At 43.5% G+C, this 14,094-nt stretch overlaps 1 protein-coding gene across 1 annotated transcript in view; it reads left to right on the forward strand.

The window, feature by feature from the left end:
- The window catches only part of TUSC3 (tumor suppressor candidate 3), a 180,313-nt gene that overhangs the window by 135,418 nt on the left and 30,801 nt on the right, over positions 1-14,094 (forward strand). The window contains exon 8 of the mRNA XM_030191432.1: positions 1,012-1,086. Within this exon, the coding sequence (XP_030047292.1) occupies positions 1,012-1,086 (75 nt within the window). The remainder of the gene's footprint in view (positions 1-1,011; positions 1,087-14,094) is intronic.

Genomic DNA, 14,094 nt, shown 5'->3' on the forward strand with positions numbered 1-14,094 from the left:
TCACATCTCATTACTGCCTTCAGCAGGATACCCGACGCAACAGTCGGTTTGGGCAGTCGGTGTTACAGAACCTGTTTGGAGTTTAGAATCCAACTCCTCCCCCCTAGGCCCATTTTTATTCTGTTCCAGGCTGCACTCTCTGTTAGTTGTTAACATGTTAGGTCAATCTCAGTTATGTCCTCACCGTTGCGAGGCCCAATTGACCATGTTTATTGTTTTGAGTGAGCCTGGGGGCTAGGGATACCCCATCAGTGAGAACAAGCAGCCTGCTTGTCCTCGGAGAAAGCGAAAGCTACATACCTGTAGAAGGTATTCTCCAAGGACAGCAGGCTGATTGTTCTCACAATCCCGCCCACCTCCCCTTCGGAGTTGTGTCTTCCCTTACCTTAGCTATGTACTGGACTGACGAGCACGCTCGCGTTCGGGCGGGAAGACGGCTGCGCATGCGCAGTGCACACGGAAGCGCGAGGCTAGCAAACGTTTACTGCTAGGGAAGATTTTCCGGTCCTGGGCTGCCGTTGGATGTCAACCCATCAGTGAGAACAATCAGCCTGCTGTCCTCGGAGAATACCTTCTACAGGTATGTAGCTTTCGCTATATGCATCTATACCCTACCCTTTTAAAATTACCGCTTCTCTTGTCGTATTTTCAAGATTTGAAAATATTTTTCTTGTAAGTTTCATAAATTTTACATACTTATCTAAACTTTAAATGAATATTAGAGCCTTTTAGTATTAGTTTTAATTGCTTTAATTAATTATAATAAACAACTTGCAAAATTTTGCAGCATCTGCAAAGTAGATGAGTATAGTGTATGTAAATTATACAGTGGAGATTATCTTGATGCTAAGGATTTGTAGGTCTACATTTTGCTTACATTTTAACTCTATTAACGAAATAATGTTTTTGACACATTTGGTTCATAGAAAATGAAAACCTTGGGTTGTAAATGGTCTACTTTGACTTTCTAAGGGATCTATGTTGCTCCTGTTTCCTTGACAACAACTGCAGATGCTGCTATCACTATGGGAATGGTTCTTCTTAATGAAGCTGCTACCTCCAAAGGAGATGTTGGGAAAAGAAGAAGTAAGTTGTTCTGCTAAAAATATGTTAAAAATGAAATTATTTTCAATTACTGTTATTTAGCAAAATATTACATTAGTTTAGCTGTCTCAACTCCACACCACAAGTTCTTTTAAATATGCTTGCCTATACTCTGTCACGGTTGTGGCCGTGCCCTTATGTCCAGACCTACTGTTTCTGTGTACCTGTGACCTCTGGAGAGGTTCTGTGACCTCTCCAGTCTTCCTTTTTTCCCTGTTGTTGTTCTTCCTGTTAGCCAAGCCTAACTTTGGTGTCCCTGAAGCCAAGCGTCGCTTTGGTCTTGCTGCTTCTGTTTCATTTCCTACTTGTGACATCATCAGCCTACTCCTTTATAAGGACCCAGGGACCTATCCAGCGTTGCCTTTGCAGCAGGTCTATTTTTCCCTTTTCTTGTTGTACTGTTGTTTGATTCTGAGGGAACTGGTCTTCTTGTTAAGCTGTGTCTCTGGGCACAGCCCTGAGCCCTGTGTGTGTGGTTTTGGTTTGAATCTATATGGATTACTTTCCTGTTAGGTTTGCTCTCAAGCAAAGCCCTCTTCTGTTTCCCTGTGTGTCTGGTTCTGGTTTAAACCTGTATGGATTACTTGCCTGTTAACTTTGCTCCCAAGCAAAGCCCTGTTCTGTTTTTCTCTGTGTGTGTGGTTCTGGTTTGAACCTGAATGGATTACTTCCTTGTTATCTAGGCTCTCCAGCATAAGTCTGTTCTGTTGCCTTGTGTGGTTTCCCTTGTTACCTTTCACTGTTCAGAGAGCCTGTTGTTGCCAGCCCAGCTGCTTTCCTTGATTACCTTGCTTCTGTGCAGCTGTGTGTGCTCTGTCTGCTCTGTCTCTGCCTGCCTTTCCTTTCCCTACCTGGCTGTGGGTGCTGGCTGCATTCTGGTATTTGCCTCCTGATTCTTGTGAGCATTGCGCCTTATCTGATTTGTGTATGTAAATGCAGTTTTCCCTGTTTGCTTGCTTTTTCCCTTTCTCTAGTGTCTGTTATTTGACTCTGTGGTCCAGCCTTGTGTATTTTTATGAGTGGCTTCCCTTTACCCTTGAGTGCTGTGTGGCATTGCCTTGTGTATTTTTATGAGTGGCTTCCCTTTACCTTTTGAGTCCTGTGTGGGCAGCCTTGTGGTTTCCCTTATCCTCGAGTGTCATGTGGCACAGCCTTGTGTATTCCTACAAGTGGCTTCCCTTTATCATTGAGTGCTGGGTGGCACAGCCTTGTGTATTCTTTTGAGTGGCTTCCCTCTTCCCTGAGTGCTGTATGATACAGCCTAGAGTGTTCCTATGAGTGGCTTCCCTTTACCCTTGAGTGCTGCGTGGCCAGCCTTGTGTATTCCTATGAGTGGCTTCCCTTTTTCATTGAGTGCCTGGTGGCACACCCTTGAGTATTCCTTTGAGTGGCTTCCCTCTTCCGTGACTGCTGTATGGTACAGCTTAGAGTGTTACTTCATGAGTGGCTTCCATTATCCTTGAGTGCGGTGTGCATAGCTGTGAGTGTTCCTTTGTGTGGCCTTGTCTTGAGTTTTCCCTGTGTGTTTTCTGTTTGAGTCCGCTCTGTGAGGTTTCTGTTTTGAGTTTGAGTGGGTTGCTCTTCCATTTAGTTGTGACTACTAGCGCAGCCTTGAGCGGTCTCTCTGTGTGGCATGAGTGGGCTGTTCTTCCTTTTAGCTGTGTCTACTAGCACAGCCCTGAGCATCCTCTCTGGTTCTGTTTGAGTGGGTGGTTCTTCTGTTAGCTGTGACTACTAGCTCAGCCTTGAGCTGCTTCTCTGTGTGGCACGAGTGGACAGCTCTTCCGTTTAGCTGGGACTACTAGCTCAGCCTCGAGCTACCTCTCTGTGTGATTTCTGTTTGACTTGGTTAGGATTATTTGTTTATAGCTGTGCTTCTAGCATAGCCCTGAGTGTCCTCTCTGTTTGGTTTTGTTTGTGTTTGAATGGGTGGTTCTTCTGTTTAGCTGTGACTACTAGCGCAGCCTTGAGTGGTCTCTCTGTGTGGCACAAGTGGGCCATTCTTCCATTTACCTGTGCCTACTACCACAGTCCTGTGCATACTCTCTGTTTGGTTTGTGTTTGAGTGGACGGTTCTTCGTTTAGCTGTGACTACTTGCACAGCCTTGAGCGGTCTCTCTGTGTGGCCCGAGTGGGCCGTTCTTCCATTTAGCTGTGTCTACTAGCACAGTCCTGTGCATCCTCTGTGTTTGGTTCTATTTGAGTGGGTGGTTCTTCTGTTAGCTGTGACTACTAGCTCAGCCTTGAGCTGCCTCTCTGTGTGGCATGAGTGGACAGCTCTTCCATTTAGCTGGGACTACTAGCTAAGCCTTGAGCTACCTCTCTGTGTGATTTCTGTTTGACTTGGTTAGGATTATTTGTTTATAGCTGTGGTTCTAGCACAACCCTGAGCGTCCTATCTGTTTGGTTCTGTTTGTGTCTGAGTGGGTGGTTCTTCTGTTTAGCTGTGACTACTAGCTCAGCCTTGAGCTGCCTCTCTGTGTGGCACGAGTGGACAGCTCTTCCGTTTAGCTAGGACTACTAGCTCAGCCATGAGCTACCTCTCTGTGTGATGTCTGTTTGACTTGGTTAGGACTATTCATTTATAGTTGTGGTTCTAAGCCCAGTCCTGTGCTGCCTTCCTGTGTGGTTTTCTTATCTTTTACTTGTGGTTTCTACCATGTGTGTCTAAGTGGGGTTGTCTTTTCCCCTTCAGTTTCTTTGTGCCTGTGTGTAGGGTCTTTTGACCCCTTGTTTGTGGGTCTGTTTAGTGCAGTGGGTGTGCATTGCTTGAGTAGTACTTTCTCAAGAGATTCCATTCTGTTTCTTTTCCCTTCCCTCTGGTATGATTTGGTTCCAGTTCGGTCGTAAGGCCCGTACGCTTGGACTCTGTACGAGTGGGTTCTGGATCGGCCTTGCAGCCTGCCTGAGTGGTCTATCTCCCTTTTCTGGTGGTGCTTGTTGCTTGTCTTGAGTGTGCTCTGTCTATTTGCCATGTCTGGCATCTTGTTTGTATTCAGTGCCTGGTTTGCCTCTGCTCTGCGCCTCCCCAGAGGACTTGTCTGCTGCAGCCTGGCTGCAGCCCAAGGGCTCACTATCCCGGGTTCCGTGACATACTCATTGTACCAAAGTGAACCAATTAGCAGTTTTAATTTTTATTGCTGAAATATGAAAAAATATATATTATCAAATGACCATTATGGATTTGTTCTTGTGTTAAAGCCTAATTGGAACTAGCCAACAAAATTCCTTATTTGTCCCAGTGTAACAGCATGCATCTTAGAGCTTGCTAAGAAATTCTGAATTGGTTATTGAACATATACTCAAAATTGTATAAAATCCCAGAATTCTCGGAATTAATTCATCAGCATTATTTAAAGTGTACTGCAGCTGAACATGCCAATGACAATTACATTCTGTATTGACAAATATGGCCTAAGATTTGTCATGCTGTGCTCCTTGAGCAACATTTTTGATACTTTTGATTCCTTTCTCAGTACCAAAAGTACAGATACGTTAGAGAAACTGGAATATCAAACATATTTGTAGCCAAGTCTGGGAACAAATGACTTGGCTAGAAATAGCCTCTGAAGTGCAGAGAGACTTCCAAATTTTGGGAAAGAGACTTAAACCCATTCTCAACACTGTAGCATTTTGGGAGCTTCTACCTGTTGATGGTAAGGGAGAAGAGAGGCTGCATCACACAGCCAGCTTTAATACATGACTCTAAACTTGGTAGAAGAAAGAAGGCTTTAAATATATAGGCAGTTGGGGCAGGAAGAAGGATCCTAGGTGAAAATTCAAGCAGTATGTGGATATGTGTTTAAACTAGAAAGATGGGGTATCAGTGGAAGAAAGCCCTCTTAACTCACCATAAAAAAGGGGGGAAGAGGAGATGGAAATGAAGTCTATACAAAATCCATTCAAGCCAAACAAAGAGAGTGCACGTGCTGATAGTCTAGGCAACAAAATGCCTGATCTGGAAAGCCTGATGATGGAAATTGTCTTGAACATTGCTCTATGAGTCTCGTTTATAGGATATCACCGTACCTGGCTATAATCTATTTAGGAAGGGCAGGGAATGCAGAAAAGAGGGGGAAGTAACCATCTATATAAAAAACAATACTAAAGTGGCTGAAATGCAGTAGGTGTGGGGAAAGGGGGGGCTATTGATAGTCTTTGAAAGAGAAGATGGTAGTTCCAACCTCAATGAGATCTGAACAATGATATCATAAAAGTGAGAATTAAGGAAGAGGAGTTAATATTGGGTGACTTGTATCTACCGGATATGGATTGGAGTATCACATCTTAAAATCTGGAGAAAAGTAAAAAGATTGTGGATGCCTTCTAAGGGTTTTTTTTCAAGGAAATGATGGTGGAACCTACTAGGGGAACATCAACACTAGATTTAGTAGTCAGGAATGGAGAAAATGAGTATTAAGTCCAGTTGTGTGCCCACTTATTCATCAGGGATCATTACAGCGTGGATGGAGAAGCACCTCACAGGAGGCTTATAGGTCAACTGAGTGCCCTGTGGGAGGGCTAAAAGTGGTGAAATGGATCAGAAATTTGTGGTAGTAAACGGATTTCACTCGGATGAAAAAAAGGTGAGTAGTGGTGTTAATCAGAGAATTTGCTTGGAAGAAAGAATGGTGAATAGTGGAGTGCCTCTGGGATCAGTCCTGGGACCGATTCTATTCAGTGTCTTTGTGATTGATACGACTAAAGAGTTAGGAGCAAAAGTTTGCTTTTTGTGGATGATATGAAGATTTGCAAAAGAGTGGACTCCCTGTAAGAAGTAGACAATTTGAGAAGTGATCCAAAAAAATTAGAAGTGTAGGCTAAAGCTTGGTAGTTAAGCTTTGATACAAAGAAATACAAAATCATTGAGATGCCTGATTTTGCTGTGGCTATTTTTCCCATGATGTCCCAAAAAACGGTTTTAAGAGGTGTTCGGTGTATTAAGACTATATCTTGACTGACCCAAATGACATATGCCTATTATATCTGGGCCCTGATCATGACAAGTCCTCTGATTGTTCTCTCTGTTAAAATACAGAAAAGAATTTAAAAAAGTAGAGAGGCTGTACGTGAGAGACTTTTCAGTACAAGGAAGTCCGATACATTGTCTTTGGCATCAAGAGTATCAGTTCTTATGACTTCTGGAGCTGCACCAGACCCTGGTGAAACATTAATGCTTAGGAGATCTCCCCTTCTTCAACACTGAGCACTGGTAACGACCATTCAGAATGAGCATCCTTGGACCTGACTCCAAGGATTTACGTGGATTCCACATCATCCTTGTCAGCACTGAGAGACCCTGATGCCAGGCATCAAGCAAAGGTGAAGAAGCACTGGCTTTGGTCCTTCTCGAAGCACAGTGCCGGGAGTTCCGGGACACAAGCATTGTCTGTACCCAAGAAGCATAGGTGCTGATTGGACTGCTCTCCCTCTGTTCAAGCGGTACTGATACAGCAGTCTCCTTGAAGCTGGGACCCTGCTTTTGATTTGACACTGACATCTTCACAGACTGTCTCCACACTGGCCCTGCCTTTCCCAATGCCTGCCTTCAATGAGTGGTTCCAAGCCATGTTGCACGTACAATTGGGGAGCATCCTGCAGGAGTGTGGCACTGAGGCACTGAGAGGTTTGCACCACCTACGGTACCACTCCAGCCCATCTCGGAGGCCTGTGCCTTGCCTGTTGGATGGTCATCAACACTGCTGCTTCATTGGATATATGGTGGTTGGCACCTACTGATGCAATGTTTTTTTCCAGCACATTGGAGGAAGAAACTACCCCAGAGTCCTGGAGAGAACCCATACCTTTCCGCTCCCACCCTGAGCCTGGACATCTGTCCAGTTGACCAAACCAGGTGCAGACTCAGACCTCCGGAATATTTTGCTGAGTCAGAGATAGACCACTCCTGGGCATCTGAAGATGAGCCAGAGGACTTCTCGAAGGAGAGGTCCATTGGCCTATCCTCTGATCCCTTCCCAATGCAGGAGAGAAGAAAATCTTCGTTATACGAACTCTCCTTTGTTAATTTTTTGAGGGAAATGGCAGAAGCCATTCCTTTTAAGCTGAAGGTCGAGGATGAGCCCAGGGCCGAAATGGCTTTTCTTGTCTGTGACTCTTCCCCTAGGAAAGCTGTGGCAGTGCCCATTCACAGCATTCTGAAGGATGCACAGATGAAGAATTGGAAAACCTCTTTGTCTGTGCAGGTGGTACTTAAGAAGGTGGACTCCATATATAAAGTTCAGAAGGCTCCCGGATTTGAGAATCTACAGTTGTCACGTCACTCCATGGTGGTTGAATCCACTCTCAAGAGAGCCAGAAGTGCGAGGACCCATGCCTCAGCTCCTCCAGGTTGAGGTGCTCATACTTTGGAGTATTTTGAGAGGAAGGTTTTTCAAGGCTTGATACTCATTTCCTGCATCCAGTCCTACCAGCTCTACACTTGTGCTGTGGATGGCGAATACAATCCCACTGGAGCAGGCCACATGACTTTGCCAGGTAGCCAGTAAGGAGAAGGAGGGCAGAAAACACATAGCTCAGGCCACTTTTGATACTACACAAGTACCATGAGCTGCCATGGCAGCCATTTTCATTGGGAAGCCACAAGGGGCTGGAGCGAAGGAACTTCGCTTCTGCCACCTGCACCCTCATAAACCACCAGGGACATCAGGTAAGCCCAGAAGCGGTGTTCAGGGAGGAGGATTATCATGGCGGTGAGCTGGAGGAGGGAAGGCGGAGGATTTTTCAGGGGCCGGGAGAGATATTGGGGGGTTTTAAAAAAAGAAGAAAAGAGTTATGCATAAGCCCCAGCGGCCAGTGTTGGTCAAATTAGCCATGAATATTCAGTTCTGTGGCCCAGACATAGCCCAGCACTGAATATCTGGGCTTAATTTAGCCAGCTACATTCAGTGTTTTAAAAACCACTGACCGCCGGTGGCTGCATCATAGGAGCCAACTTTTCAAAATGACAGGTGGTGCATTCCCCACCCCCGCCCCCTCTCCTCCCCTCTCGTCCCCCTCCCTCCGCTTTTCAGGCCCCCCCTCTCCCACCCTCCCTCCAAGTTCCAGTCCCGCCCTCCCTCGCAGTTCCAGGCACCTCCCTCCCTCCCCTCTCTCCTTTCCCTCCCTCCCTTCTCTCCCTCCCTCTCTCCCTTCGAGTTCCAGGCCCCCCTCCTCCCTTCCTTCGAGTTCCAAGGCCCCCCTCCCTCCCTCTCTCCTTCTGAGTTCCAAGCCCCCCCGCCCTCCCTCTCTCCCTCCCAGTTCCAGGCCCTCCCTCCCTCTCTCTCCTTTCCCCCCCCCCCCCTTCTTCTCTCTCCTTTCCCTCCCTCCCTCTCTCTCCTTTCCCTCCCTCCCTCTGAGTTCCAAGGCAGGCCCTCCCTCCCAGTTCCAAGGCAGCCCCTCCCTCCCTCCCTCCCTCCGAGTTCCAAGGCAGGCCTCCCTCCCAGTTCCAAGGCAGCCCCTCCCTCCCTCCCTCCGAGTTCCAAGGCAGGCCCTCCCTCAGAGTTCCCAGGCAGGAAGGCAGGCAGGCCGTCCCTCTCTCCGAGTTCCAAGGCCCTCCCTCCCTCCGAGTTCCAATGCCCCCCTCCGTCCGTCTGAATTTTAAAAGCCCTCTTCTTACCTCGTCAGTGAAAAGCGTGCACTGCAGGCTCGGCACTTCAGCCTTCCCTTCTGTCTCTCGGCTCTGGTCCCGCCCTCATTTCCTGTTTCCGAAGGGCGGGACCAGAGCCGAAAGACAGTAGGGAAGGCTGAAGCGCCGAGCCTGCAGTGCGCGCTTTTCACTGACGAGGTAAGAAGAGGGCTTTTAAAATTCGGACAGACAGATGGATGGAGGGCGGGCCCTGGAACTCGGAAGGAGGGAGTGACGAACAGACAGTCCTGGAACTCTGAGGGAGGGAGGGACTTTTAAAATTCTGGCTGGGCTGGAAGGGAACTTCCGGTGCGTAAAATATTGGGGGTGCTTGAGCACCCACAGCACCCACGGAGTCGGCGCCTATGGGCTGCATATCGGCAGGATAATCTATAAGGCCCATACCATTTTAGCTCTTGGGGTATACAATTGTGGAATACAATGATTCTTATCAAATTACCTAGTAGGCAAGGCCAGTGAAGCTTTAACTAAAGTATGTTACAATTTGGGGCTAATCTACAATTTCAAAGTTGTGTAACGGCACCTAGCAAATTTGTATCTTATTCTGTACAGCTTTTATCATATTTTGTTGTGCTGAAACACTATGAGGCTCATTTTCAAAGCACTTAGACTTACAAAAGTTACTTTTTGATATGACGTTTAAGTCCGACTTTTTACGTTTTGCACAAAACGTCCAAAATCTGAATAGGAGATAGTTTTTTGTTTTTTCGTAAATGACTATCTTTTTTTTTTTTGTAATACTATTTCAAACAAGGTTTTGTGCTTTGGACGTTTTGGTTTTTTTTCCATTTTCGAAAAAAAAAAAAAAAAACTAGTAGGTGCAAAATGTAGAGATTCATACCATTGGGATGTAGGAGGAGCCAAAATTTGTAGTAGGCTGGTCCCCCAGACATTTTATTTATTAGGATTTATTTACTGGCTTTTTGAAAGAATTCACTCAAGGCAGTGTACAGCAAGAATAAGTCAAACATAAGCAATAGAGAATTATAGCAGTAAAAATATTCAAACAAGTATGGCAGTATGCTACATTACAATCAGATCAAAAAAGACAAAAAAATAGAACAGGAGGGTAACAGAAGAAGTGGTTTATTACAAGTTACCCGACGTGGCCACGTTTCGCCCTCAGGCTGCGTCAGGGGTAAAAAAACTACAAAATAAAAATACATAATGAGTAAAACATAAACTTCACCATTGTATATTTGATAATAAAACATATCTAAAAACACTATCACATCATATAAAATAAAAACAGATCAAATCTAAAAACATAATACAATAAAATATAATATCAAATCAATATCAGTTAAAAACATTCAGATTAAATATGCATGCAATAAAATAATAATTTTAATACAAGACATGATATCAACACAAAATATAATAATATCAACACTAAATGTATATCAATAGAACTGCATCGGACAGATAGGTGGAGATATACAACACTAAAATAACTGAATGACCATACATACTAAATATCACCTACCTAATAGGGGTAAAAAGCAAAGTGAACCCCTAAAAGTAGTCATACAACCACCTAAAAAATACAAAATAAAATAAATAAATAAAATCTCACAATGCTTGGCCTCAATTGCCGTCTTTTATGCACATTCAATTATCTAAAAATATTGAAATTAATATTCACTTTGTTAAAAAGTGAGAATCAGTGGGTTTCCATGTTCTAATAGATAACAACTCAAATCAATAGAAATTGATACAAAGTACCTAAAAACATCATACTGTTCTATGACAATCACATGTATCCTGATGATGATATCATTCAAAAGAACTCCACAGTGGCCATGAAAAAAACTGATTACAACTCATAGGCAATCCAGCACTCATTGCTGTTTTTTGAAAGTACAAACATCAATTGAAATTGTGCTGTTGCAACGCACAAAACGTACTTACCCTGATACTTGTGTCATTAGAAAAAACTTTGTAATGGATGTAGCTATACTGATTCAGAGGCGCTCAGCCAAACTCACAGGCAATCCAGTGCTATTTAAATGGGTGGATATCCATTCATAAACCCTAATGATTTTATCATTAGAAAGAATTTAGCAATCCCACTCAGCACAACTGGCATGTAATGCAGTGCTCTTTACTGATACTTGAATAGGTAGATATACAATCATCTGTTTCAATCATAACTGTGGCAACATCCTAAACCCCCTCTAAGTATTGAAGCTAACAGCACTAAGCTGATCAGATTACACAAACAAACAGACATGGAGCAACAAGCAACTGGCTTAGAAAAAAATAACTGACTAAGAATTTGCACTGACAAAACATATTTAAAGCAAGCCAAGCTGTTTAAACAATACACACCACCATCTAAATTCCATATGGAGTATCTTATATCTTACCTTACATAAGTGCTTCCCAAGCTTACTCAGCAAACTTCACAATGCTATGTTGACTGGCAGTATTATAACAAACACTCTGATTAGTCCTTTAAATATCCCCTTTGAGAGTTCAAAGGTCAAAGAAAATTCTAGAACAAGAACCCACTAATCCAAATAAAAGTGTATATAAAATACTATGGACATCTCAAAAACAGAATAGTAAAAGTAAAAATGGAAAAAACAAAAAAAACTTTAAGAAACAGAGATAATTATTTTTAAAAAATCTGTCATGTGACATTTCCAGGCAAAGGATATGGAACAAGCATTGGAGACATGTAGTACTTCTTCCGTTAAAGGCCTGGTTGAAGAGCCAAGCTTTCAGCTGCTTCCTGAAGTAGAGAGAGTCTTGTGTTAAGCAAAGCCTTTCAGGGAGTGCATTCCAGAGCATGGGGGCTACTCCGGAGAAGACTTGCTTGCGGGTATCACATCGTGTGATGTCCTTTGGAGAGGGTGTGGTTAGGAAAACTCCTTGAGAGGACTCTAGTGACCTTGAACGTGTGTAGAGGGTGATCTTGTTCTTCAGGTACTCTGGGCCATTGGTCAAACATAGAGTTTTAAATTTGGCTCTGTATTGTACTGGTAGCCAGTGAAGCAGGCTCCCAGGAGAGCAATGGGGCACCGTAGACGGTACTTCTGTTCACATCTCATCTTTGCGCCCTTGTTTTGTCCCCTGAGCCCTCCAAAACCCACCAAAACACACTGTCCCCCACTGTTCACGACTACAGTAGCCCTTATGGTTGAAGGGGGCACCTATATGTGGGTACAGTAGAGTTTTGGTGAGTTTGGGAAGGGTCACAGTTTCCACCACAAGTGTGACAGGTAGAGGGAGATAAGGACCTGGGTCTTCCGCTGTGTACCGCACTGATCACTACACTACTCCAGGGACCTGTATGCTGCTGTAATAGACCTGCCTTTAACATTTTAGGCTCTCATAGAGGCTGATAAGTCATATTTTTATTTACATTTTTGGGGGTGGGAGGGAGTCAGTGACCAGTGGGGGGGGGGGGGGGGGATATTGGGGGTTCATCCCTGATTCTCTTCAGTGGTCATCTGATCATTTAGGGCATCGTTTTGTGCCTTATTAGTTCTGAAAACAGGTCTAGACTAAAATGTCTTGTTTTAGTCCTGGATGTTTCTGTTTTGTTCCATTATGGCTGTAAAATGTCCAAGTGTTAGGTACGCCCTAATCCCACCTTTGAAACGCTCTAACATGCCCCTTTGTGATTTGGACACACTGCAGATGAATTGCTTAGATACACATCTACGAAATAGGTTTCATATATACCAATTTGCAAAATAGGTTTCATATATACCAATTTGCAAAATAGGTTTCATAAATACCAATTTTGGACGTTTTGAGAAAAAAAAAAGTCCACATGGTACTTTGACACTTTTTGGATGTTTTTCTCTTTTGAAAATGAGCCCCATAGCTAACTAAAGAATGAGGCACTGTCTTTTGCTGAATAGATCAGTAATGCTGTCATGGTCCACTAAATCACACAATTCTCTCTCAAATGATAGAAGTGATAGATTATGGAGGCAGCTGGTGAGCATGAAGGCCCTTGATGCTGTTTTGATCCTGTTTGCAGTAGAAAAGAGTCTTTCCAGAGTGCAGGTTGGCATTGGCAGAGTGATAAGTGCTCTTAAAAGAGCATTGACATTTGGGAAAATGTCCACAGTGCAGTTGTCTAACACTTCAGTTAATGATAGATAATTTTTACCTTCTGTTACTTTGCGTTTTAGATGCTGAACAAGCACCATTAATTCAGCTTCTTTTATGGTGATGCCATTCAAAGTGCACAGTCTATAGACTCTTCAGCTAAAAGCCTCACTTGTTGGCATACAGGCAGCAAAAGTGATCATTATTTCATAATCATTATCTTGAAAATGATTATCCAATTCAGTTATCTGACTCAGATTTCAGAAATAGAGGGGCAAAACCTGGACAAACCTAGTGCGGTCCAAGAGGTGGAAAATGCCATTAAGGTATTGAATTCCCATAAAGCATTTGGAATGGATGGCTCTCCTGTTGAATTCTATAAATCATTCAGCAAATTACTGACACTCAACAAATGGAATTGTATACTTCGCTGCAGACTAATCCAATGACTGGACATACATTTTCAAAAATTATGATTGTGTTTTCAAACCAGACAGCGATCCCCTTGAGACTAAAAACTATAGACTAATATCTCTGATTAATGTAGAAGCAAAAATATTAGCAATTAAACTTAACAAAATTCTTGCATCCATAATTCATCTAGATCAGACCAGTTTCATTTAAGGACAACACTCATCATCAAATACCAAACTTGCTACATATACTGCATAGTGTGAAAATGGTCTCCTCATCCTTGGCTGCAGTATTCTTAGATGCCAAGAAAGCATTCAGTTGCATCAAGTGTTTGCATCTCTTTAAGATTATGGCCTGGTATAGACTTGGTCCTGGATTTATTTGAAGGGTACACAAACTCTATAAGGCACCTACAGCCAGAATTTGGATAAAATCTGAGCTTTCTCAATTGTTTTCATTTGACCAGAGGTATCCACCAAGGATGCCCTTTTTCACCACTTGTTTTTGATCTAGCATTGGAACCTATAGCAATAGCTATCCGCCAAGCTCCCTTGTTGATAGGTATACAATTACTTAACATAGAAACTAAGGTTTCATTTTATGCTGATGATATGGTGCTATCAGGCTCATTTTTAAAAGAGAAAAACATCCAAAAAGTGACATGTCTGCATTTGGACGTTTATCTCACAAAGACGTCCAAATCAGTATTTTTGAAACCTATTTTTAGACATCCTTCTCTGAAGTCCGTTAGAAGGACGTCTAAATCTCAAGGGGGCATGCCAGGGGTGTGTTCAAGGTGGGACTTGGGCATTCCTAAGACTTAGACATCTTTCAGCCATAATGCAACAAAACAAAAATGTCCA

Source organism: Microcaecilia unicolor, chromosome 2 (assembly GCF_901765095.1).
Source record: "Microcaecilia unicolor chromosome 2, aMicUni1.1, whole genome shotgun sequence".
In the NCBI taxonomy this organism is placed as follows: Eukaryota; Metazoa; Chordata; class Amphibia; order Gymnophiona; family Siphonopidae; genus Microcaecilia; species Microcaecilia unicolor.